Here is a 24,622-nt window from a genome sequence, read left to right as displayed (position 1 = left end):
GTGGCCAGAAATGTCAAGTGAGTGGTTCTACAGGGAAGTGCATAGTTTCTTTTTGGAAAAGCTCTGTAGGAAGTGAACTAACCAAAGGGAAGATGTTAGCACCCATCTCTGACCTCTGCGTTCTGTATTCCAGGTATAAACACCATACACATAAGGAGAGCCCCACAGAACACTTACTCTGTGTTTTTGCTCAGGATTCCCTTATATAGACAGTAAACATAAAGCCACTTAGATAAATCATCTGCTCCCTAAATAACATGTGAAAGTGCTTAGTGCATAGAAAGCACTCAACAAATGTTAGTTTCTTGCTTTAGGTTTTAATATTGTTTCATTCTTTAGAGCTATGCTTACCAGTATGGTACTGAACATGGCTACTGAACTGTGGCTACTGAACACTTGAAATGTTACTGGTCTGCATTGATATGTGCTCAAAATAAAAAATACACACTGAATTTCAAACACTTAGTTTGTAAAACAGAATGTCAAATAGCTCATTGATAATTATAGTATTGATGGCATGCTAGTGTGGATATATTGAGTTAAATAAAATATATTATTTAAGTTAACTTCACCTGTTGCTTTTTTGTTTTATTAATGTGGCCACTAGAAAACTTAAAATCACATATGTGGCTCACATTTTGTGGCTTGCATTATATTTCCATTGGACAGAACTGCTTTAGGGACAACTCCTAGGTGTTGTGGCAAGACAGCTGTTCTGCCTGTGTTCATCAAGGACCTTGATGTTGGCTAAGAAGAGAAGAAGGAGGACAAATTATAGCTGAGCAAATAGAAACTGTTCACTTTATGAAAAACTGAAACTAAATGTGGGTTTCTTTTACTGTTTTGTGATCAGTTTTATATTTAAGAAGCAGTAGCTAACATTTTATGTCTAATGTTAAATAAAACCCATATTTCTAGGTTACTGGTTGGTTCACCATGGAGTGGCTTTCCTGAGAACCGAATGGGAGATGTATATAAATGTCCTGTTGATCCATCCACCACTACATGTGAAAGACTGAATTTGCAAAGTAAGTTATAATTAGCAATGTGATTTTTTTTACACATAACGAGATCTCATTTGTTATACATCCAGTTGAAAAACAAAAACAAAACCAATCATAGTTTTGTCTTTAAGACATATAGACAGCTTTTGTTGCCTTTATCTCTATAGCCACATGGGGCCCAACCGCATCCAAATTCCCAACATAGTTTGATGACCTAAGTAAGATGGATACGTGGGAAGTGTGCTGCCTGCTGGATCATCTACCCCAAGACTGTGGACCAGTTTCCACCAACATTTAGGATTATTTTGCTTATTATTTAGAGAAATCTGAGACTGCATACTTCTCTCTTTCCTCAAAACAAGCCATTAAGTATAGAAACATCAGTCCTAGGGCTGATTTCAGGGCTGCTAAGGAACACTCTGTGTTTCTGGTCGTGTCTAAATGATTTCATTCTACTAAGAAAAATTCACAATTTGGAATTATTTGGAATTATTTGGAATTGCTGTTTTAATTATCCACAAAAGTAGGCCTCCATTTCCAAAAGTTAATGAGTAAAGGAGAATTGGGGAAATAGTTTGATAAGGTAGCAGGGTTAAGAGACAGTTTTTCTAATAAAAAGGAAATGATCCTATCTGTAGGGAGACAAGGAGGCAGTAAAAAGGGAGTGACTACTGGTCAGGATAAAGTTAACTGGGTGGAATTAGTGTCTCTGGTAGCTGGGAAAGTGAGTCTTAGGAAGAACGCTCCCTTCTCGGAATCACAAAGGAGAGAGAGAAGAAGTCAGAATTTAAGAAGGACCTTTAGGTAAAGATGAGAAAAGTTGAGATTACCCTTCAAACGTGATTATTTTCTTTGCAGTGGAGAGTGATAGGATCTGGGTTGAGTTCAGAGGCTTGAGAAGAAGGGTAAAGTTTTGAAACGGGCATCCTAGGAAATGGGGGATAAACTATATAATAAAACTGTTAAACACTCACCCCTAACATATATATTTTTTTATTTTAGAAATGTTATGCATGTGTGTATGTACATATGAGCAGCTAACTTAGCATAATTTGTGTACATGTAAACATGTATGTGTATATATGTATACACCTTGGCAGAGATTAGAGGAGATGAGAAAATGATATTTTTGAGAAGAATTTCAGTGTTCAGTAGCTCAAGAATGGATACAGCAGATGATGCCCTATTTGAGTGGGAGAGAGAAGGTTGGAGAGATTTATCTATTATTCTACATGCTCGTGTCATGATTTCCTTTTAAAGTTCATTCACTATTGCTTTGAGCCAGGTTCTGCCACACAGCATTATTTGATAACACTTTAAGGATATTTTTTTTCTGATCCAGAATAAAGCGTTAGATGGAGCTATCATGACCTTTGCAGACCCCACCCCCTAGGATCACATTCTGCAGCCTCACGTGTTTAAGTGAGCTGCCAGATCGCTGAAGGCACCTCATTTCCATACACTTGGTTATACGACACGAGCACTAAATTCAATGCTACATATAAACCTCAATGTACATTGAAAAAAAAAAAAAAAAGGCTTTAAATAAATGATGATTTAACCACTTTAAAAAATCTTCTCCTCTTTGAAAGCTTCCACGAGCATTTCCAGTGTTACTGAGATGAAAACCAACATGAGCCTTGGCTTGACACTGACAAGGAACGTGGGAACTGGAGGATTTCTTGTGAGTGTTTACTTTTCAGATCCTCATTTCTCTCAAGAAAGTATGAAGTCAGTGTCTTCTGACCATTCCTCCTTGCAAACCAAATCTCGAGGTTTAAATGTTCCAGCTTGATTTTGGATAAGTCGTGCTAGGTGGAGGGCCAACATGAGAGAACAGTGTGGTGACGTGTAGACATCTTATTTGGTAAAGCCATTGCCACAGGATATTTTGGAAGAAGACAGCAGAAGGAACACTGATTCTTTGCCTTTGGGGAGAGTGCTTTGTATTTGTTAGTAACAGGAGATTTCTAGCTCTCGTTTCTCCTTCCTGTAGGAACATTCAGGATAGGTACTGCGGATTCCGGAAGCAGGTTTCAAAGCTACAAAGTACTTTTGTTTTTAATCATTTCTGATAATCATTGACTAACCTGATGTTATTTAAGGCATGGCTTGGTTTCATCTTATTTCATGTTAGTGTCTATTCTCATTTAATTTCTGGAAGGCTGTGAACACACCACCACAAATCAGTAAAAGAATGCCTTATTTAACAAGTAGTCTGGGGACAATTAACCGGTGAATAACTTGCATATCCAAATATACTTCCAAGTGAATTAAAGAGTTAACTTAAAAAACTAGAAGAAGATGGAAGTTTTCTGAAAGAGAGAAGAATTTCTGAGCTTGAAACTAACAGAAAAAATAATGTAGAAAATTGTTGAAAAGATGCAACTATGAAAAAAATGAAAACCATCACACACCAAAAAGAAAAAAAGAAAAGAAAAAGAGTTTAAAGGCAAACAAAAACCCAATCTCATTTGACATATCTGCCAGCCCATATAGGTGTAACCTAGTTGTATAGCCCTGTTCAAATAGTCTTCGAAAGCTTACTTTAACTTCACACTGGTTATGACATGCTACATTGACATGCTAACTTAAAAGCCTGTGTGTAACCAGTTTACTCTAAAAATGTAATCATTTTTGATTCTGTTTTTACTGAGAGATATTAGAGACTTTGGTATCACTAAGTGTATTAGGTGTTGCTTAGAATATGTGATAGATCAATGCATAAATGAACATTGCAGTGAATCTTCCTGGTTTATGATCTTCTGAAGTGTCTATCCTAAGGTTGCTTTTGTCTTTTTTGTTTGCTTTTTCTAAAAGTTGAATAAATTAAGAAAAACATATTGAAATATAGGGATTACACAATGTGCTTCAAACTTGTTAATCTGTAACTTCAGATTTTAATCTGAAACCAGATTTTTTTTAAAATTTATTTATTTATTTTATTCATTTATTGGCTGTGCTGGGTCTTCATTGCTGCACACAGGCTTTCTCTAGTTGCTGAGAGCGGGGGCTACTCTTCATTGTGGTGCACCACCTAGGAAGTCCTGAAACCAGATTTTTAATGTGTAACTTTATAGATTTTTATATGAAATACAAAATATTTTATAAATCTTATTTATAAAATAAGATTGCAAGAGAATTTGAGAGATTAATTTAACAGTCAGTGTAGCAAGTAGAAGGAAGAAGGGAGGGAGGGAAAGAGAGAGAAAAGAAAAAGCAAGGAAAAAGAAAAAAGCCAAAGTTTCCTTTCCATACTTAAAAGGTCAAAATCTTAAGACACTTTTAAGAATTAAAGAACAGTGGAAAAGACTGACAATCATCACATTTTTCTGAACCTTCTTAAGTTCTGGGCTTAAAGCAGGAATGTTGTTCTGGCATTAACAATTGGCATATTCTAATTTCAACTCCTTAATGCTGTTTTCCATTGCTTTTAAAACAAAAAAAAATCTTTTGTGAATACCTCATGAGTTAGTATTTTTCAGGGTGATTAAGATAAACCAACCTGGGGGTGGGGATATAGGAATCAGTAACTGGTATCTTAATTGGTAAACTAACCCAAGGCATCAATTGTGATTTTCCCCTAATTGGCAAAATAACCCAGTTTTATACGGGGAAAACTATGCCTTGTTCATTGAGCATGAAATATGACCGCAACTGCTTCTCCTTTGAGCTACCAACAATTAAACTGGGTCAAATAAGTTCCCTTTTATTCTTCCAGTCACTTTTTGCAAGTCCACACTTTCCAGTTAAGTTTTAATAACGGATCCACAGCTTTACATAAGGTTAAACTTTTTAGGTGTTTTTTTAAGATCATGACTAGATTTCTCTTCCCCATTTTTTCTCTTTTAAAGCAAGTGATTTGAATATTATTTAATCTGCTTCCCACATGGTGTAATCATGATTTAATCAGGAGTTCTTGGCATTCAAGGGGAGGGCTTTGGGGCCAGGCTAATGGAGATAGGGATAAGTGGAGTACCATTGCACAAGAAGACGGGAACCAGCTTGGATGACTGAAGGTCCTAGGGAGTGCGAGTAGAGGGTTCTGAAGTCCTCAAAGAAATACTCTGAACCCTGCAAAGTTAAAAGCTGACAATTCATGAACTTCCTTTGTGTTCATTTAGCATGCAGAGTGTTTCAGGGTTTTTTCAACTCTGAATTTTCACACAGAATTTTCCGTTTGACTCCCCTTGAGAGTTGGGGAGATCTGGCCGCAGGCGGGAGCCGCAGTGTCCTGCCCGGCTCGGAAGCAGGGGCTCCTCGGGGCCACCGTGGTGTCTGCACCTGGCCCAGCGCTCTTCCGCGCTGCCCGCCCGGCCCACAGGGATCTGAGGGTTTATAGTTTCCGCTGAATAGTACAAATGGACGGGACAGGAGGAGACCTATGTTCAGGGAGTAACGAGGATAACCATGCTGGCTGACCGTGATGTGTCACTTGCTGTTTACCCAGTGCTGTTCTAAGCGTTCTGTAGCTACAGACTCATGTCGTCTTCACAACAGCCTTAAGTTAGGAGATCGGATCGTCCTCATTTTACAAATGAAGAAGCCGAGACCCAGGTACCTGAGAGACAGAAAATGAACTTTGCACGCGGGCTGTTCTCTGGAAGGACAGCACCCCTCTTCTCTAGCTGGGTGGGTGAATCGATGGGCTCCTCGCTGCACTGACAGTTCCGGCGCCCCTGTCCCCGAGACGCCTGCCGCCCTCTCCCCCCCTCTGTGGGCTCCAGGGCACTTTCACTCACTGATGGCTTGTTCGCTTTAAGAGATGACGGTTCCTAGGGTCTCGTAAGTGAATAGAAATGATTCCTGAGTTTCACAGATGGTGAGGTGGATGGTTAACATTTTCCATGTGTCTTGTCATTGTTCTTATTTCTTTGAAGACCTGTGGTCCCCTGTGGGCACAGCAGTGCGGAAGTCAATATTATACAACCGGGGTTTGCTCTGATGTCAGTCCCAATTTTCAGCTCCTGACCAGCTTTTCACCTGCAGTTCAGAGTAAGTTATGCATGTGCAGAGGGCCTGGCAATGCCTTACATTAAAAGAGGGAAAAAATTGTATCAATAAGTGCCATCCTTTTTTTTACTTTGTCTCATTTTCACGTGCCTGTGATTTTGCCTTACCTATGGATATATGTTTCTTTCATCGTCTCCTGTGTAGCCTGCCCTTCCCTCATAGATGTTGTGGTTGTATGTGACGAATCAAACAGCATTTATCCCTGGGATGCAGTAAAGAACTTTTTGGAAAAATTTGTACAAGGCCTGGATATAGGCCCCGCCAAGACACAGGTATGGACCTCCATTATACATACACTAACCCACGGCTTTCTTTCAGAGAAAATACTATCAGAGATGAGGTCTTTACCTTTGTATTTGTCAGATCTCCATGTTAAAGGCATTTAATGGTAATCTTGAACGTTCGTTGAAATCTGTGCCGCCCTGAGAGTTCCATCTATGACTTCCCCGAACGCCAGTCTTTAAGCTTGGATTTCTCTTTCTGACTCGGGCATCAGATACATGTGTATAGCATCTTAATCCTCTTTAGTTGCTTCTTTTTTCCTCCACTAACTCCTGAGCTAATCAATACATTTAAAATTCCAATATGTATTTTTTTATACACACTTGGACTAATGATGACTTCTTTTACTTACTCTTTCCTGGTGAAAAAATTATCTTTGAATTTTTATAAGTAAGTTCATAGCATAATTCTACCATTTATTATCTTATAGTCTTTTGCCATGTTCTAGTCTAGCCTTCCATTGTTCACACAGGACAAGTCTTTTCCGTAGTTTTGTATAACTTTCTATGTTTTAAAGAGTCTTTAATTTGGTTTTCTGTCTTCCTGAGATAGGCAACCACAGCTCAGGAGCAGAAACGTCATGCTTTTATAACGGTGAACAGCATTTTTAAGATGTTAGGTCTTTTCTTTCTTTCTTTCTTTCTTGTTGGATCTGCCATTTCGTGGGCCATCCTGGTTGTAGCAGGACATTGAAGCAATATCAGTAGGAACCAATTCACAGAGTTACCAGTTCCTGGGTTGCATCTGATGCTCCAGGGCCCGGCAGTTGTTGGAGCACTTTTCCCTAAATGCTTTGCAGTTATCTACATTGAAATTTGCTTTTCTGCTTCCTTATACAGTAGTATAAAATATTGTTCCATGTTTTCCCCACTGACATTGCTTTTCAATACCAAGAGGACACTCATATCCATCAGGGCTTTCGCCAGAAAATTCTGTTAAATAAGACTAGGTATACTACTGGTTTCTGAAGAACATCACTGTTAAGGTGAACTCCCTCGTAAGAGAATCTTTCATCTGTATCTGCTCATCTTCTCTGTTTCTAAATGGGTTTCCCCCATAACGTGACTTGCTGTGTTTAATAGTCTCTTGTGTGGAATTCCTGGCCGTCCTCTTCTATCTTCTAATCCCGATGCATTTTCTTCATCTGTAGAGGTGCTTTTACTCAATATTGTTTCTTCTGTTCTAAATGTGAGCTCTCTATAAGCCCTAGTATACCACATTTCTTTAAATCTTCTATGCCACGCTTCCTCTTTTGTGCACAGAAGTTCTGGGGCTGTGTCGGGGGGGGTCACCATTCTCTCCCTCTCAAATTTTGCAACCCTTAGAGTTATTTTTGATCCTTTCTTCTCTCTCAAGTCTTACATCCTATCCTAAAGAGGGAGGCTCAGCAATATTATGTTTTTTTGTCGTTTTCCCAGTGCCTGGTTAACGGCCTTCCTAGCGAAAGTAGCCGATTGAATTCAGAAATCCAGGCCTTGCCCTTACACACTGACCTCTGTTTCAGAGACCCTTTTACCACTGATCCCTCATCACCATCCCTACTCTGGAAGCCCCAAATCCTAGGCATAGAGGGTGATCTCAGTGCTGAGAACAAGGACATTAACAGGAGTATTTGCCCTCCAAGCTGAAGGATTAGGGTATGTGCCCAAACATCTTGTTCCGAAGCTGATCTCGAATAAGACTCCCTCCAGGAGCATTTTCCCTGAAGACCAGAAACTTCCTGCCTCACGTGCACATGTGGCAGCTTTCTTCCTAACACCTGTGATTAGAGGAGGTCCAGCACAACAAAAACATCCACACTGACTGCATTGATTGACACATCACTTTTTCTTGTATTCAACTATAATTCTGTGCTTATTATATAATTCCCCTCACTTGATGAGATTATTCTGTTCCATCCATGACTGCTTATAATTGCCTACCTGTTTGTATCCGTTGGTAACTAGAAAATCTATTTATATCATTTGAATCTTCCTGTTACAAACTTAATTCTACTATTCATCCATATGGCGGTGCTTAAAAATCGACAGCTACTACTCTTGAGAACCAAATGGTACACAAATGGCACAATATCTTCTTGCTTGTCAACAAATATGCCGCTGAACACTGATGGTCTCAGACAAGGAAGTTATTCCACTGGAAGAAAATTTTCTTAAGAAAAAAGTTGCAAATGATTCCCTTCAGCTATCAGCCCACGTCTAAATGCACTTTTGGCTTTTATTATTTTGGTTAAATAGGAATGATTTATAACTTAATGACAAACCTGTAATAAACTTCTTTTCTCCTGAAGGTGGGGTTAATTCAATATGCCAATAATCCAAGAGTTGTGTTTAACCTGAACACTTTTAAAACCAAAGACGAAATGATGAAAGCTACAGCGCAGACATCCCAATATGGTGGAGACCTCACAAATACATTCAAAGCAATTCAATATGCAAGGTAAGTTATGTTGCTAATCGGCCACTATTTTGATTAAAGTAGAAGTGCTCGTAAGTAATAAGGAGAGACAAAGAAAAATAGATATGTGGTACCTACACTTAAATCAGAACTAATAGAGAAGAAAAGTCTGAACGTTCTGTTACTTGAAAACTTTGGGAAGGCAGTAGGGAGTGAAATTTTTAAATCTTTGATTTCTAGGCCTTTTATAAGATATTACATAATTTTTTTAAGAGTTCACATGAAGTAAAGTGAAATTAAAAGACAGATTAAGCGGGAAATGGAGCAACCTGCAATTATTTGTTAATATTTGTCAAGGCCATAGACAGCTTGAGCTGGTGCAGCACGTCATGCAAATTAGGAAGGGCCACAGACGCTTAGGTGTTAATGACCTAGGCGTCTGAACGGAGTAGAAGGGCTCACTCTGCTGATTTCAGGCTGGGGCAGTGTGAGCTCCGTAACTGTGTAACTCGCTCCCAATTCTTAGCTCAGTGTCTGTTTTCTCAGCACTGCGGACCTTCATCTTCACCCGGCTTTAATCACATACCTTTACAAAACGTGCTGAACATTCAGATGTTAAAGAAGAAATGAGAACTGTAGGTTCACCTTCCTTTAAACCTCCTTCCTGCCCTTTTTCATCTGGTTGTGTGTTCCTTCCTTCCACTGCCATAACTCCTCAAAAGAAGTGTCTATACTCCCTTCTCCACATCCTTGAAACATATAGCTCTGCCACCAGGTAAACGTGGTCCTGCCTCAAGCCTCATCCTGTTTAGCTTCCCCGAACATTTGACAGCAGTGAGCACACACTGCTGTTTCTGCCCCAGTTGCCACGACACCACGCACTTCTAGAAAACCTGCCATCATTTGTCACCAGGTCTGCATCTTCACGGGCTCCTTCTCCTATTTTTTCTTCACTAAACAGAGCCCGCTCTTTTGGAGCCCCTTTCTCTCAGGCATTGTATCCACTCTCCCGGATACATGAGCCATCGGCCGTGCCTGGGTCACCGCACTGCTGTGTCATCAGCCCTGAGCTCTCTCCCAGAGTTCACACAGCCATCCAGCTGGTGCTGAATACCCTCATTTGGAGCGTGGGCTCGCTTCTCAAATTCAGTACACCCTCAACTGGCCTGATTCTTTCCCCTGCCCCCTCTGCCATTTTGATTCGTGTGTCTGCCTTTTCCACCAGTCATTCAGACTAAAAACCTGACGGTTTGCTTTGTTCTTTCTGCTCCTCCTTAGGTCACACATCTGGTCAGTCACCACATCCTGTCCTTTCTATTTCTGAATGTCCTGTTATATCTGTCCCTGCTTTTTTCAGTATATTCTGTGTTCTGGTTGCTGCTTCTATCAACGGCTGACTCTCCCTGTATGTCTCAAAAGTAGAGTCCCTACAAGAGAAGATATGATTGGTTTGGTTAATCTTCTTTTGTCTCTATTAAGATGTCCTTTGGAGCCAAGTCATCTCACGGCTGCTGGCCAGTGGCCATTATGCGAGTACCCTTCCTATTCCCGTAAATTAGACTTAGGGAAGTCTAAGATGACATAGAAAAATGGCCTCCTAGGACTTAGAAACAGCAGAGGGACTGTATTTTTAGCAGGGAATGTGGATGTGGCATTTTTCCCCGGAAGGAGCCTGGGGGCCTGGTAAGCTTCTTAAGGAGAATGGCCAGTTTCGGTTAAAATGGGACTCATAGGGCTTTCATGATCTTTTCAAAACTTTGTTTTTCTCCCCATTATCCCTGTCTCACCACAGTTTCCCAAGCTAACAGGAGTCTTTCCAGTGTTAGGAGAATCACCTAACTTCTCACACCTTCTAGAATTTAACTACTTCATTTCTCTTTTTCTCCTTCTTCTTCCTTCTCCATCTCCTCCTCCTTCTTGACCTATTTCTTTACAACATCAAATAGAATTCCGATACTCTTTGAATAAATATTGCCATTTTCTGTTGATCTTATTTGAGTGCCGACAGTTATAATTTATTGTTCCAAACTGTGCAGGTAACCAAAACTAACGGAGGCACAGTTTCTACCCTCAGTAAACTTATAATCATACATGAGCTCTCCTGTATGTCATAAAGAGTATAATTCACTCAAAAAGTATTTGGTGTACGAGAATTCAAATTTGTCTGGCTGAGAAATATGAAATATTTTTCAATATTTCTGTATTCTGTATAGGATACTAAAAAGCTTTAGGAAATTAAATGGTATTCTCAGTTTTAAACATGTTGAATTTAAAGAGCGCCTTACGTCTTCAGGTGAAAATATTCAATGCATTGAATACACAGACTTGAAGGGATGAATGGAAGCAAATATAGACTTTAAACTGTCATCATGTAGGTGGTGGTGGTGAAACTATATGATGACACCAGAAAGAATGTGCAACGGGAGAATCCAACAGACAGGGAAAAAGTTGTTGGACAACTTGTTAACCATCTAGAAACAAAGTAAACCTGAACCCCTGACTCACTCCTTGAATCAAAATAAATTTTAGCTGGACCACCAATTTAAATCTAAGAAAATGAAACCATTAAAAGACTGAGAACACTTAGGTGATTCAAGAGAAAAGTCTTAGAGATAAGTCTTTTTAAAATATCATGTCAAATATAAAAGACACACACACACAAGTTAATGAATTGGATTATATCAAAATATAAGATTTCTGTACAGAATATCACTAAAATTCAAAAAATGATTAATGAACTGACAAAATTGTTTACAATATGTGTGACAAGGATTTTTTTTTGTTATCGGAAATCTTACTGGTCAGGAGAGTGATGAAAAACACAAAGACAAGTGGGCAAAGACAGAGAAGAATCAAGAGTTCATGAAGAACGATAAATGGGCAGTAAACATATAGAAATACTCATCACCCTTCGTAGTGAAAAAGGACATATTGAAACAACAATTATATATTATTTCCCACTTATAGCAGTATCCCAGATTAAAAAGATAATAGTTCTCATTGTTAAGGAAAGGAGGTAGAGAAAATTGCATTCTTGTACACTGATGGCAGTGTAAATTGGTGGAATTTTTGAAGAGCAACTTTGTATTTTATTTATCAAAATTTGAAATGTGTAAATACTTTGTGCAAATAATTTGACTGCTAAGATTTTACCTTACTTGACACATCTGCAAAAGTATGCCAAGATATATACACAAGGACTTTCATTATAGCATTATTTGTAAAACTCAAACTAGCCTAAATGCTAATAACGGGGAATTCGTTCAATAAGCTGTGGTTCCTCCGAAGAATGAAATATCATGTAGCCACTGAAAGAGGAGAGTTCTACACTGCTCATTGCCAGTGGTGGGGGAGGGGCAGTGTGAGGGTGGGGCAGCTGGAGGTATAAGCTACGGGGCGTGAGACAGGCTCAAGGAGGTCTTGTACAACACGGGGAACCGAGCCAGTAGTTTGTCATAACTGTAAATGGAGTATAACCTTTACAAATTGTACAAAAGTAAAAGAAAGTTAAATAATAAAAATCAAAAAATCAAAATCAAACACGGAGAGGGGTGTTCTGTATGTGCTGATATGGAAAGATCGCCATCAAAATGAAAAACAACTCTATAGCATGTCCCCATTTGTGTAAAAGTTTAGGGAGTAACTTTTGCCTATACCTCTCCCAATGAAACATTGTCTAGACGGGAACATACACTGATAATAGTTATTACTTTGGAATAAGGGCTTGGTGTGAAATTTCTGTGTTATACCTTTCCAAACGCTTTGGATTTCTTTTCCCATGTATACTTATTACTTTTTGAAAAACAATCTTCTGTTGAAAAAAATAAATGTAGATCCAATGAGTAAACCTTATGGCAGGAATGAACACCTTTGCTCCGTTGATTAGTATTAATGAGTTTGATCTTCTTAGAAGATAATTCTAAGGATTCCTGATGTAAATACACACCCACACACCATGGAAACGGTGGAAGTTATTTTTAATGCCAAGCAAGATTCATATTTTTATATGTTTCTGTACAAGCTACAAATAGAATGTAGTTTAAAAGTCACCAGAACTGATAGATTTTACATCACAACAGGTTCTACTCAAAGAAGTCAGTTTTGTGTTTATATTTCTAACCAGAGGTCCACATGTTACCTTTACCTTTTGATAGTGAGTTTTTATTTCACCTGCCACAGAGACTCCGCTTATTCAGCAGCTGCTGGTGGACGGCCAGGTGCTACCAAAGTCATGGTGGTTGTAACTGACGGTGAATCCCATGATGGGTCAATGTTGAAAGCCGTGATTGATCAATGTAACAATGACAATATACTGAGGTTTGGCATAGCAGTAAGTGGCTTTCCTTTTTACTTGTCTTTCAGTTGATGGGTAAACATTCCTTTATAACATCACTTCCGAAGACTGCACTTTCTTATTGGCTGTTCATAGCTTACTAGAAAAGAATATTTTTTCCTCTTCCTCTGCTGCTTGCTGATTTTCAGTCCTGCCAACCAAGAAGATGTGAAAGTGTTGCTTGATTTACTTCTCCAGAGGGCCTGTTGTGTTCAGAAATAGCCTAGAAAATACTAATAGGAAAATTGAAGGAAGTACAGCACTAATGGCCTTCTCCCCTCTTCCTCTGTTTTCAAGGTTCTTGGGTACTTAAACAGAAACGCCCTTGATACTAAAAATTTAATAAAAGAAATTAAAGCAATTGCCAGTATTCCAACAGAAAGATACTTTTTCAATGTCTCTGATGAAGCAGCTCTACTAGAAAAGGCTGGGACATTAGGAGAACAAATTTTCAGCATTGAAGGTAAAAGAACTTCTTTCCAGAATTTTCTTTCAAACTTTTTTCAAGAAAACAAACATAGTTACCAGGGTGTAAGGGGAAGGGGGAGGGAAAAATTGGCAGATTGGGATTGACATGTACACACTATTATACAGTATATAAAATAGGTAACTAACAAGGACCTGCTATACAACGGACTCTACTCAATACACTGTAATGGCCTATATGAAAAAAGGATCTGAAAAAGAGTGGATACGTGTGTGTCTATATATATAACTGATTCACTCCGCTGTACACCTGAAACTAACACAATATTGTAAGTCACCTGTACTCCAATAAAAATTAAAAATAAAATGTTCTTCAAAACTCTTAAAAAAAGGATTCTTTATTACCACATGCTTGTTCTATTAATGTTAACTTGTATACCTTATATAAAGAGAACTCCTAAGTAGCATCAGTAAGAAAAATAGACAAAGAATGACGAACAAGTAGTTTATAAAAGATAAAATGCAAATGGCCAATAAACATCAGAAAATATTCCCAACTTTAGTAATTATTTTAAAATATAAATCAAATCAATGTTACTTTGTGCCTAAAAGGTGACAAAGATTAGTAATGTTTAATCTTGGAGAGATTATGGGGAAGCAGAAAGCTCATATACTGTTGAACTGATTATAAATTGTATAACCTTTTGGGGAGGCAGTTTAGTAATATCTGTTACAATCATAAATAGTTTTACCTTTCCACACTGTAAATAGTTTTTGTAATCATAAATAGTTTTACCTTTTTACACTGTTACATAATTTCTGAAATTCTTGAATTTGTTTGCAAGGAACATGTATACTTCCATTAAAATTAGAAAAATACAGTGAAGATGTTTCATAGTTCAGATTTTGGGGAAACATTTACCAGATCTACAATAACTTACTTCTATGGCCTTGGAAGGTGCAGTCACTATAGAAACATCACATGTTCAAGCGCTTACTGTGAGGAGGACTAGAAAACAATTCCCAGGTGGTGAAAAGTCCCACATGACTCAGATCCTGGTTCCTGAAGGTTAACCCAAATAACTCGCAGCAATAACATGCATGTTTAATTGAGCACCTACTCTGATCAGGTACTGCTTCAGACACTAGATCCAGGCAGATTGCATAGATTAGGTCTTAATCCCTGTAGGCAAATCTTTATCTCCTGATTATCCACTGGAAGGGTCTGTCCAAAAAGTTTTATTCTTCTCTACATGAATGTGGCAGTCCAGAAATTTAGCTTCCTTTTTGCAAAGATTAGTGAAACGTAGCCACTTTGGCCGCACTGTATGGAAAATGAGTTCTAATTGAGTCTTACGGTGCTAGTTTCAGAAGCAAGCACATATGTAGAACTTGGACCAGCTTCCCGATTGGTAAAATTCCTCCTCAGTCTTCAATTCTGGCTCCTAAAGCCGAATCCAAATATCTCTCAGCACAGTCTTCACTACAGATCAGCTGCCTGGCTCCTCCAACTGCATCTGAGATATATGTGCTTTATTAGTACCAATACTTAAAAGCTAAAAATTCAGTTAGGTTCTTAGCTAGTAATGATAATTTGGAAAAAAAAAAAGACAATCATGCCAATTTTGATCTTACCTCATCCCCTATGTTGAGTGTTCTTTGATACCAGGAATTTCATAGTATGCCAGTAAATACATTAATACGTAATCAAGATTAATGCCAAGTTCAGACACTACCTCGGAAGCATTGTGGATTTCTGCATCTGTTAGACTACTTCCTTAGAGAGTCCTCCCTCCCAGAATCAGGCAGCTCTATATTTTTGAGTGGATATCAGAACCGTGTGTGTGTGTGCATGGGTTTGAAAATTTCATTTGAAATTGATAGCACTGATATAATTTTTGAAACTGCTATTTCCCAGGTACTGTCCAAGGAGGAGACAGCTTCCAGATGGAAATGTCACAAGTGGGATTCAGCGCAGATTACTCTCCTCACAATGTGTGTATATCAGATAACTTCCAGAGATGCTGTCATTTCTCTTAACACTCCTGGGCACCGTAGCCTTGCACCAAAATGGGAAAAACAGCAGTCTAGTGATCAGCCGTTCTCACTCCTAGTCACAGTCATTTAGCTTCTTTGCACTGCTGGCTTATCTGAAAACAGAAGTTAATAATGCCTTCCCTTCCCTATTTCACAGGGATCTTTTATGGGGAAAAAAAATAATATACGAGAAAGCCTTTGAGTGCTCTAGGGAACAGGCACTATATTAATTCAAGGTATTGTCACTGCAGGAATTTTCTTTATATCATTTAACAACTGGAAAAGTTTATTAAAAATACGAACTAGTCATCACTGTCATTGTTGAATTCTGAGTTGCTGGAGTATCTTTTTTCTAAGAGCAGAGACAAAAAAAATAGTTGGAAAAGTATGGAGTTAGGAAAAAAAGTGAGATGGGACATCTTAGCTCAGGGAAGTCCATTCTTCCTCGGAAACATCCATCTTGCAGGCCTCTGATTCTAATTCTACTCAGGATATTAGTGCAATAGTAATAACAGTAAAAGAAGCAAAGAGGTGACACTGGGAAAGGTACAGGGAACAGTATGAACTCAGAGGATTTGATTGGCAGAATAAAGGACCAGGGTCGGCTTATTTTCTCTGGAATAAAAAGTGCTTACACTTTCTGGACCAGCAATCATTTAGAGATGCCCATAAAAATTACGGGTCTTTCCCTCAGAAAAAATGTAAGCGAACCCACACACAGAGAATTTTTCACAGCAATTTCCTGAGGTTTGGTACACTCCCTGAACCCCCTTCCTGCACCCAGATTAGGAGTCCCGGATTTATGACAGTCATTTGCATAATTTCATGATCTCTTATCCTCAGAATGGGACACAGCATGTCCCTATTTGCTGTTTTTCTAATGACTTTGTAATTTTCATTCCAAAGTCATATCTTGGATATTTTCTAAGATCGAAGATCAGAAACTTAAATAAGAAGTCCCGTCCTCACCAGCCCTGCCTCCTGTGACGATTTATAGCTTTGAATACTCAGATTGGGTCTTGAGTCAATCCCGAGCTGCCTGTCCTCTTTGGCCCTTCCGCACTGGTGCCGTCCAAGGCTGTCTTTCTTCCCATATTGAGTGTCACAGCTTCAGGTGCCTTTTGTAGCTGTGCCATTTTCAAATGGATGGGGTAGGATAGAGAGGATAGAGGAACATTTGGGAAGGAGTCAAGAAGAAAGGGAAGGAAGCTGAAGACAGACCAGGTCAGAAGAGGGCCTGGGGTGGCGGCGCCCGCTTCTCCTCCTCTGGCAGCAGCACTTCCTGTTTCTGGAGCACGCATCATGTCCCAGGGTCTTCTCAGGAACACGTGAGGCCGCAGGCTCACTTCTGACTCCTTTCTAAAGGCTCACACCTGTTCAGCATTGGCAAGCACGTACCTTTGCATGGAAATTTAAGGATGGCTACGTGCCCCGCCTATACTATAGTACAGATTTATCTTTAAAGTGTGTCGTACAAATGAAGGCCAAGGTAACATAGCCCGTGGGAAGGCTTCTTTCCTGGCACAAAATATATCAAAACAATTCAGAGACATGTCAACACACAGTCTGTTAAAAAACAAAATTCAGCTGAGTGACTTTGAAGATCTAATTGGCTTTGTTTAATGATTCATGAACCGGGCAGCATCCCATCTAACAAATAGAAAGGAGCTCCGAGGAGCTGTAGAAAATGGAAGGCTGTTACAGGCAGAAAGGGAAAAGGCTGGATTGGTTCCGGCAAGGTCACCTTCCTGTAGGGGACAGAAGGGATCGATCGGGTGGATGACCTCACTCGTGCTGACCGGGAAATTCCAAACTGACCAGTTCAGATGACATTCCTGGGGGAGGTTGAACTTGCATTTAGGTTCGATATTAAGTCTGGGTTTGGTGATGTGGACGTGGCACAGATGATTCCATTTTGGGCCCATTGTCTCTCTTTTTTTAGCAATTCATATACATTTTTACTTTATGCTTATTTTCTTTCTTTAAATTTAGACCGTTTGTTTCAATGTTTGGCACACCCTGCACTCCTGTGCTTTACAGGTGATTTTAATGGTTTTCATTTCTCAATTGTTTTAGGATATTCTGATGCTGGGTGCAGTCGGAGCTTATGACTGGAGTGGGACTGTTGTCCAGCACACACCTCATGGACATTTGATCTTTCCTAAACAAGCCTTTGACCAGATCCTGCAAGACAGGAACCACAGTTCATATTTAGGTAAGGCCTGGCAGCACTTGGCTCAGCAAACTTGAATTCCTTCCTTTAAACTCGCCTCTTGTTGCATCTCAGGGTCAGTTGAGCATAGTGCTTGAGCTGCCCTCTAATTGTTACATTTATCGCACATATTTCTGATGTTTGCCTGTCAGGCCTCAGCCCGTAACTACTTAATGAAACGCTGTATATGTGACTCATTAATCTCTTCTGGCTGTTCTTGCAGTGGTTATTCCTGGGACATGATTGTGTTTCTCCAAAACAGAAATAGTTCCTAAAAGTCAATACCGTAAGTGGTAGTCTTATATCAGTTTGGAGTTCCTAGTCTTTTTGTCCGTGTATTAAGCAGGCACCCGTGTGCAGCACCTACTACAGGACAGCTCCTGAGCTGGCTCTTCTGTCTGCATTAACACTTAAATCCTTTCCACTGTCCTTTGAAGGAAGTTTTGTTATTCTCATTTTACCTTTGAGAGCCAAAGAGGTTAATAATTACTTGCCTAAAGATAAAAAAACTTAACTCAGCGGCAAGTCCAAAATTTGAACCTTGGACGGTCTGACTCCAAAGTCTATGTTCTTTCCACTGTGCAAATTTCCACCTTTTTTAATTCATTTAGTTATTCATTCAAGAAATACTTGTTGAGTGTCCGATTCGTGAGTGGCTGATGGGGACACCCCAGGATCTAGGGCCAGCTTTATAGGGACCTGTCCCACCTCCACAGGGCAGTGCTGCCAGCCCAGAGCAGAAGCAGTTCATCTCAGAAAAAGGAGGGTGTGCCCTCAGTGAGGCACGCGGGACACTCGCAAGTGTGTGTCACACTGACGGAAAGGACCTCTGATCATCTCTGCTAAATTCGCCAGCCTATTAGTCAAGCGTAAATTCACGAGATACTCGATCGTACCTGCCCTGTAACTCCCTCTCTCCTAGGTTACTCTGTGGCTTCAATTTCTACCGGAAAAAGTGTCCACTTTGTTGCCGGTGCTCCCCGGGCAAATTATACCGGCCAGATCGTGCTGTACGGTGTTGATGAGAACGGCAACGTCACAGTTATTCAGTCTCACCGAGGTGACCAGGTAAACTAATTTGGGGGGCGGGGTGGCAGGGGGAGTTAGTAGAAATGGAAACTAACATTTACTGAGTGCCTGTCCTGTAGCCGGGCTCTGTAATCTGCATTTCCTTGAATATTCCTTAAATCTTCACAACAGTACCAAGATCTATGGATGCCATTCCCTTTTGACGGGTTACTGAGAGTTTAACCACCTTTCCAAGGCCACATAGCTTTCATGGGGTGGAGCTGTCATTAAAGCCCAATGATGACAGGCACCTAACCACGTGGCCCCTACGAGGAGCCAAGGATCTGGAGGAGAAATAAGAAGGGAGCAGGATAGCATTATAACAACTGAGCCACTACCTCTGGGCCTGTCAAGGTGTCCTGTGGCTTTGACATTTCTAAAAGTAAAGCAACACTCTTCTCTGCCACTTTCTTCTGATGTGTGACAGTTTGGTAGTCAGAACCTGTGCTTCCTCCCACGAGGAATCATGGGAGTCACGGCCCACCAGAGCGAGGGCCAGCTGATAGATTCCTGTTTCCTTGCTCAGCAGTTTTGATTCATGGGCTTAGCACATATTTGAAATGAGCATCACTGAACTCTAACAACCAACATTCTTCCTTAAATCAGAGAAACTCACTATCCACAGATTTCCCTTCTCTGGGACTAAATCTGACCCACTGTCTGGATTTTCCAGGAGTAAGAAGATCTGAGTCTTTGACTTCCTTGACCACAAATCAGCACTGGTTACATACTTTTCCCTCCTCTTTAATCTTTTAAAGAAGGGTGCTTTTATTTTGAGGAAAACAGTGCAAGTGTCGTGGAAGGAATCCTTTCTCATTCATTTGCAAATCCTCAGGAGGCATTCACGTAGGCACGCTTTGAACCTTGGCTGAATGGAATGATGATCCTTCAGATTCCCAGCCTCTCATTTCCTTTTATCTGCAACGAGTCCTCCCAGCCCAGTCTCCCCGGGAACTGCCCTCCCGTGCCAGATCCTGCCACGGTTCTTACATCACTCGTGCTTTCCCACTTCTCGCCACCTGGGAAATGCCTTGCCGTCCTTTAAGATGCAATTCAAATAATACGTAACCTTTCTAAGCCCTTCTGTCTCCTGTGCACTCTGATCACACAGCATTTGGTACTTGCCCCTATTACAGTAGATTGTATTTTACCACAGGAGCACAGTGATTTGTTCCACTTCCCTCTCCGCCCGCCTCGCCTTTGTGTACAACATCTCACACAGCTTCTAAGTGTTGCTTAGGTGTGCGCGTTTACCCACCAGCATCAGAAGCACCTGGAGTGCTTACTTAAAATACAGTTTTCTTGATCGCCCTGTAGACATTGCATCAGAATCTCTGGAAATGAGTCTCAGGAATCTGTACTTTACAGATGCTTTTTTGTTGATTTTCGTGCACCCTGAGGTCTAAGAACCAAGGGTTAGACTGTGATACAACCAGAGAGAAGGGGCTGTGTTATCCCTCTTTATGTTCCTGGCACCTTACAGGCAACAAATGCTCAATGTTTGCTTGTTGAGTGAGTAAGTAAAAGTTCCGTGTGATACTAGGAGTATAGGAATGCTAAGGCTGATGTGCTTTTTTACTCCAGATTGGCTCCTATTTTGGTAGCGTGCTGTGTGCCGTCGATGTGGATAAAGACTCCATTACAGACGTGCTCTTGGTAGGTGCGCCAATGTACATGAATGACCTAAAGAAAGAGGAGGGACGAGTCTACCTGTTTACTATCACAAAGGTAAAAAAAAAAAAATTATTCAACTGACTTTGATTTGCTTTACTATTGGTCAATAAAAGTTAATCTGCATTTTTGAAGAATTAAGAAAATTTATTATTGAATGATAATTTTCATATAGAATATGGTTTATATTTCATCATTTTGAGGATGTTACCATTGAGTTATAGTTTTAAAAATCACATTGAAAAGCATAACCTAGAGCTTAATGTGTAGTGCACTGCCATTGTCCACGAGGTCTTTGATTATATAGTCTCTTTACAAATAAAGTTATTATAAATGCACAGTTTTTTTTAATAATACACATGCACTCACACACACACATCTCTATATTTCGCAAGTATCTCATTCAATTATTCTTCTATGCTGTAAAGATATAACAATAACAGGGCAAACACTACCTTGTTAACATTTTACAGTGGTAAGGACAAATTGTACCACACACTTTAGAAACCTCCGTATATTCCTGGATACTTCCTGCAGTAAAATTTTCTACAGGAAATTCCATTGCTTAGTGTAACATTTACGTATATATCCAAGTCTTGGAAATTCCAGTTCTTGCACATAAAACTGAGCATATGCTAACATGGAAAAGCCCAGTTTTTTCCAACTTGTAGACTGAACTCTCTAAATCCATGCACATACATGTAGTGAACTTAGTGAAACCTGAAAGAAAACCAAAATTAAAGGCACAGGTTGACATGGGAAATTAGATGACTAGATAAGGAAAGGATGGAAAAAGAGAAGCTTGTATTAATATAGTAAATATTATCTTTAGCTGTTGTGATATTTTGTCCTACCTTATTTGTTTAAATTAATGTGAGAGTTAGCCCTTGATCAGAAGCAATTAAAGCAATTTTACAGCATATAAAGAATATGTAATTGAGTATTTAATAAGGGAAGCGCATATGCACTAGTTTGAAAATTTTAAAAATCCCCAGTTTTTAAATGTTCCTTGCTAGTCAGGTAGTCTGAATTAGGACTAATTGTGGAAGGCGAGAAGGTCTTCCAGTATTTTACCAGGTCCAGCAACATGCTGCTTTCCATAAGATTATCATAGAGGAGAGGAAACCAGCACTGACCCAGGCTCACGGTTGAGGAGCACTGTTTTCTTATGAAGTCGTGAAATATTTCCATTCTTGATTTCAAAATCTGAAAAAACAAACAAACAATTCTCTTTCACAAGGAAATGTCTTTCATTTGGCAGAATTATTCAGTGTTTCTTGTAATGGGATATTAACCACCTCATTTTTCACTTCCTATACCATTATAATCATGCCACTGTTGTTCAGTAGTTTTTAAGAAAAGGACTAAATTAAGCTAGTGTGTTTTATTTGTCTCTACCTTAATGTTATCGAAGAGATGAGTAGATTTGTACCAGAAAACTGTTAAATCAAAACATTTGGAAACAGGTGAGTGACGACCCTAATATTAAGGGGAAAAGAAGGTAAACACATGGACACTTTTATGTGTAACTTCCACTGTAAAGACAGTGGCTTCCTTTCACCTGGGTTTGTGAGCAGACAGCCTGTGACCTTACTTGCTAAAAAAAGGTTATACATCTCATCAGAAATAGAGAATTTCGAATTCTAGGTTTAAAATCCTGTCCATTTTTAACAGCTTGCAAATTGCTTTGGGCATCATTTGCTGTGAATTTTAATTATAAAAACTGGAGGGTTTTCTTTTTTTTAAATTGAGGTAGAGTTGATTTAGGTCACGTTCGTTTCAATACAGCACAGTGATTCAGTTACACATACATAGATAGGTAGATAGATAGATAGATTCTTTTTCAGATTCTTTTCCCTCATAGGTTATTACAAAATATTGAGTATAATTCCATGTGCCATACAGTAGGTCCTTGCTGGTTATCTATTTTCTATATAGTAGTGTGTATATGTTAACGTAAGGTTTGCTTTAATTGTCCCCTTTTTCCCCTTTGTAAGGGCGTTCTGAATTGGCACCAATTTCTGGAAGGCCCCGAGGGTGTTGAAAATGCTCGGTTTGGTTCAGCGATTGCAGCTCTTTCAGACATCAACATGGATGGCTTTAATGACGTGATCGTTGGTTCGCCTTTGGAAAATCAGAACTCTGGAGCTGTGTACATCTACAATGGCCATGAGGGCACCATTCGTGTGAAGTATTCCCAGGTAATCCATAGCTTCGTGGTGATGTACTTACGTGTGAGTATCATTGCGTTAGAGCTAGAGGGGAGACCATGCAACCCACCCCTCCTATTCTATAACTTCATCCACTCATTTGTCAGACACTTAGTGAACCTCTACTGCGTGTCAGGCACTGTCTAGCCTCTGGGGATGCCGTAAAGAACAGGACACACACAGCTGTGCTCTTCATGGCTCTTCCATTCTTGTGGAGGAGGTAGAAGAAACCTAAGATAAATAAGATAAAGTATTCCAGATAGTACCAAATGGTAAGGAATGTTGTAGAACTAAACTAGAGAGCACGGTAAGTCCCCTACACACGAACCTTCAAGTTGCGAACTTTCAAAGATGTGCGTGTGCCCCTATGTGCCTGCTGTTGTGCTGGGCTTTGTACTTCTCAAGGTACTGGCCTGTAAGATTACAAATGCTTTATTTTTTGTGTTCGTTTTTTATGTATTATTTGTGTGAAAAGTATGATAAACCTATTACCGTACAGTACTATAGAGCCGGTTGTGTTAGTTGGGTACCTAGGCTAACTTTGTTGGACTTGAACAAATTGGACTTAACAAACGCGCTCTCAAAGCGGAACTCGTGCGTATGTAGGGGACTTACTGTATATTTTCAGGGCTGGGAGGTACCAGGTGTTTGAGTGAGTGACCAAGAAAGCCTCACTGGGAAGGCAGCTTTTGAGTGAAGGCTGGAAGGAAATGAGCTAGGAAACGAATCAGGACCCAAACTTCCTTCAACTCCTTCCCAGTCCACTGAGCTTTCACTGCTTTGTCATTTTACGTGGGAGATTCACGCTGTTTCTTTGATGAAAATGTGGCTGCAAGAATGATAATCAGATCAGATCAGTTGTGACTGAAGAATCAATGGAAGCCTGTGGAGAATAAAACAAGCTGGGAAATGGCTCTATAAAGAATATACCAGGGCAATGTAGGTGCTGTCGTTTTTCTGTTTCCATTGTCGTGCACTATAGTTTCATCTCAAACTTGCTCTTTTAGAAAATCTTGGGATCTGATGGAGCCTTTAGGAGCCACCTCCAGTACTTTGGGAGATCCCTGGATGGCTTTGGAGATTTAAATGGGGATTCCATCACTGATGTGTCCGTTGGTGCCTTTGGACAGGTCATTCAGCTCTGGTGAGTCAGTGAGAGCTGAGCACAAAGTAGCTAATGGAAAAATGGCCTGCTAAATAGAGCAGACTGCTGTGCTGGTGTTGCTGAAATGTCGCATGCGTTCTACAAGACTCTAAGACATTTATATGTCACAGTTTGCATAGAGGAAGGAAAATGTTTTTCCTGGTGGGAGGAAAAAAATACTTGCTTAACATTAGAATCCAGTTTCTCTCGTCTATATAGTGAGCAGAAAAAGTGCGTTGAAAAGACAAAGCCCCTGACATGGTACTCAGGATAGCTTTGATTATTATCTTCCAAATAGCCTTACCTCAGCTCACAGACAAGAATTCTCATGAGAACGCTCTAAAAATACTAAACACTGAGACCACACAAGTAAAGTGCAGCTTCTCATGTGGTTACAAGGTATCTTTTACAATTATTAGTCATAAACAAGAAGCCATTATTTAGGTTTAGCTGACCTCTCACCGACCTCAGGAGGAATTGAAGAGTAGGGGGTACGATAAGGGATTCAAGGGCCATGTGAGTCAAGGACAAAAATAAACATACTGGGCTTGTGAGGGACTGGAATCAGAAAGAAATCGGGAATTTGATCAAGAGTCCCCAGGAAAATATAGTTCAGTTAACCCACTCATGTCTGTTGAAAAACATGCTTTAAATGTCCAGATGTGTCAAGAACAGAAAAAAATTACATATTGAGTAAATTACATTCAGAGTTCAGTGAAACTATTTACAGTATCTCACTTGTGCTTTTGAAGGATGAAAGGCATTGTTTTTAGTGGTTTTTTGTTTTTCGTTTTTTTCTTTTGGCCACGCTACACGCGGCTTGTG

The 24,622-nt window shown here is 39.8% G+C and overlaps 1 protein-coding gene across 1 annotated transcript in view; it reads left to right on the top strand.

Annotated features, from left to right (window-relative positions):
• Positions 1 to 24,622, top strand: part of ITGA2 (integrin subunit alpha 2) — a 93,595-nt gene that overhangs the window by 38,240 nt on the left and 30,733 nt on the right. Inside the window, exons 3-15 of the mRNA XM_057743659.1 lie at positions 919 to 1,028; positions 2,597 to 2,688; positions 5,885 to 5,999; positions 6,162 to 6,289; positions 8,590 to 8,738; positions 12,876 to 13,026; positions 13,327 to 13,492; positions 15,374 to 15,450; positions 17,569 to 17,707; positions 18,627 to 18,772; positions 20,357 to 20,500; positions 22,441 to 22,644; positions 23,661 to 23,797. Coding sequence (XP_057599642.1) covers positions 919 to 1,028; positions 2,597 to 2,688; positions 5,885 to 5,999; positions 6,162 to 6,289; positions 8,590 to 8,738; positions 12,876 to 13,026; positions 13,327 to 13,492; positions 15,374 to 15,450; positions 17,569 to 17,707; positions 18,627 to 18,772; positions 20,357 to 20,500; positions 22,441 to 22,644; positions 23,661 to 23,797 — 1,758 coding nt within the window. The remainder of the gene's footprint in view (positions 1 to 918; positions 1,029 to 2,596; positions 2,689 to 5,884; positions 6,000 to 6,161; positions 6,290 to 8,589; positions 8,739 to 12,875; positions 13,027 to 13,326; positions 13,493 to 15,373; positions 15,451 to 17,568; positions 17,708 to 18,626; positions 18,773 to 20,356; positions 20,501 to 22,440; positions 22,645 to 23,660; positions 23,798 to 24,622) is intronic.

This window comes from Hippopotamus amphibius, chromosome 1 (genome assembly GCF_030028045.1).
Source record: "Hippopotamus amphibius kiboko isolate mHipAmp2 chromosome 1, mHipAmp2.hap2, whole genome shotgun sequence".
NCBI classification, from domain to species: domain Eukaryota; kingdom Metazoa; phylum Chordata; class Mammalia; order Artiodactyla; family Hippopotamidae; genus Hippopotamus; species Hippopotamus amphibius.
The sequence above is the reverse complement of the archived record's forward strand: the minus strand, read 5'-3'. Positions and strand labels throughout refer to the sequence as shown.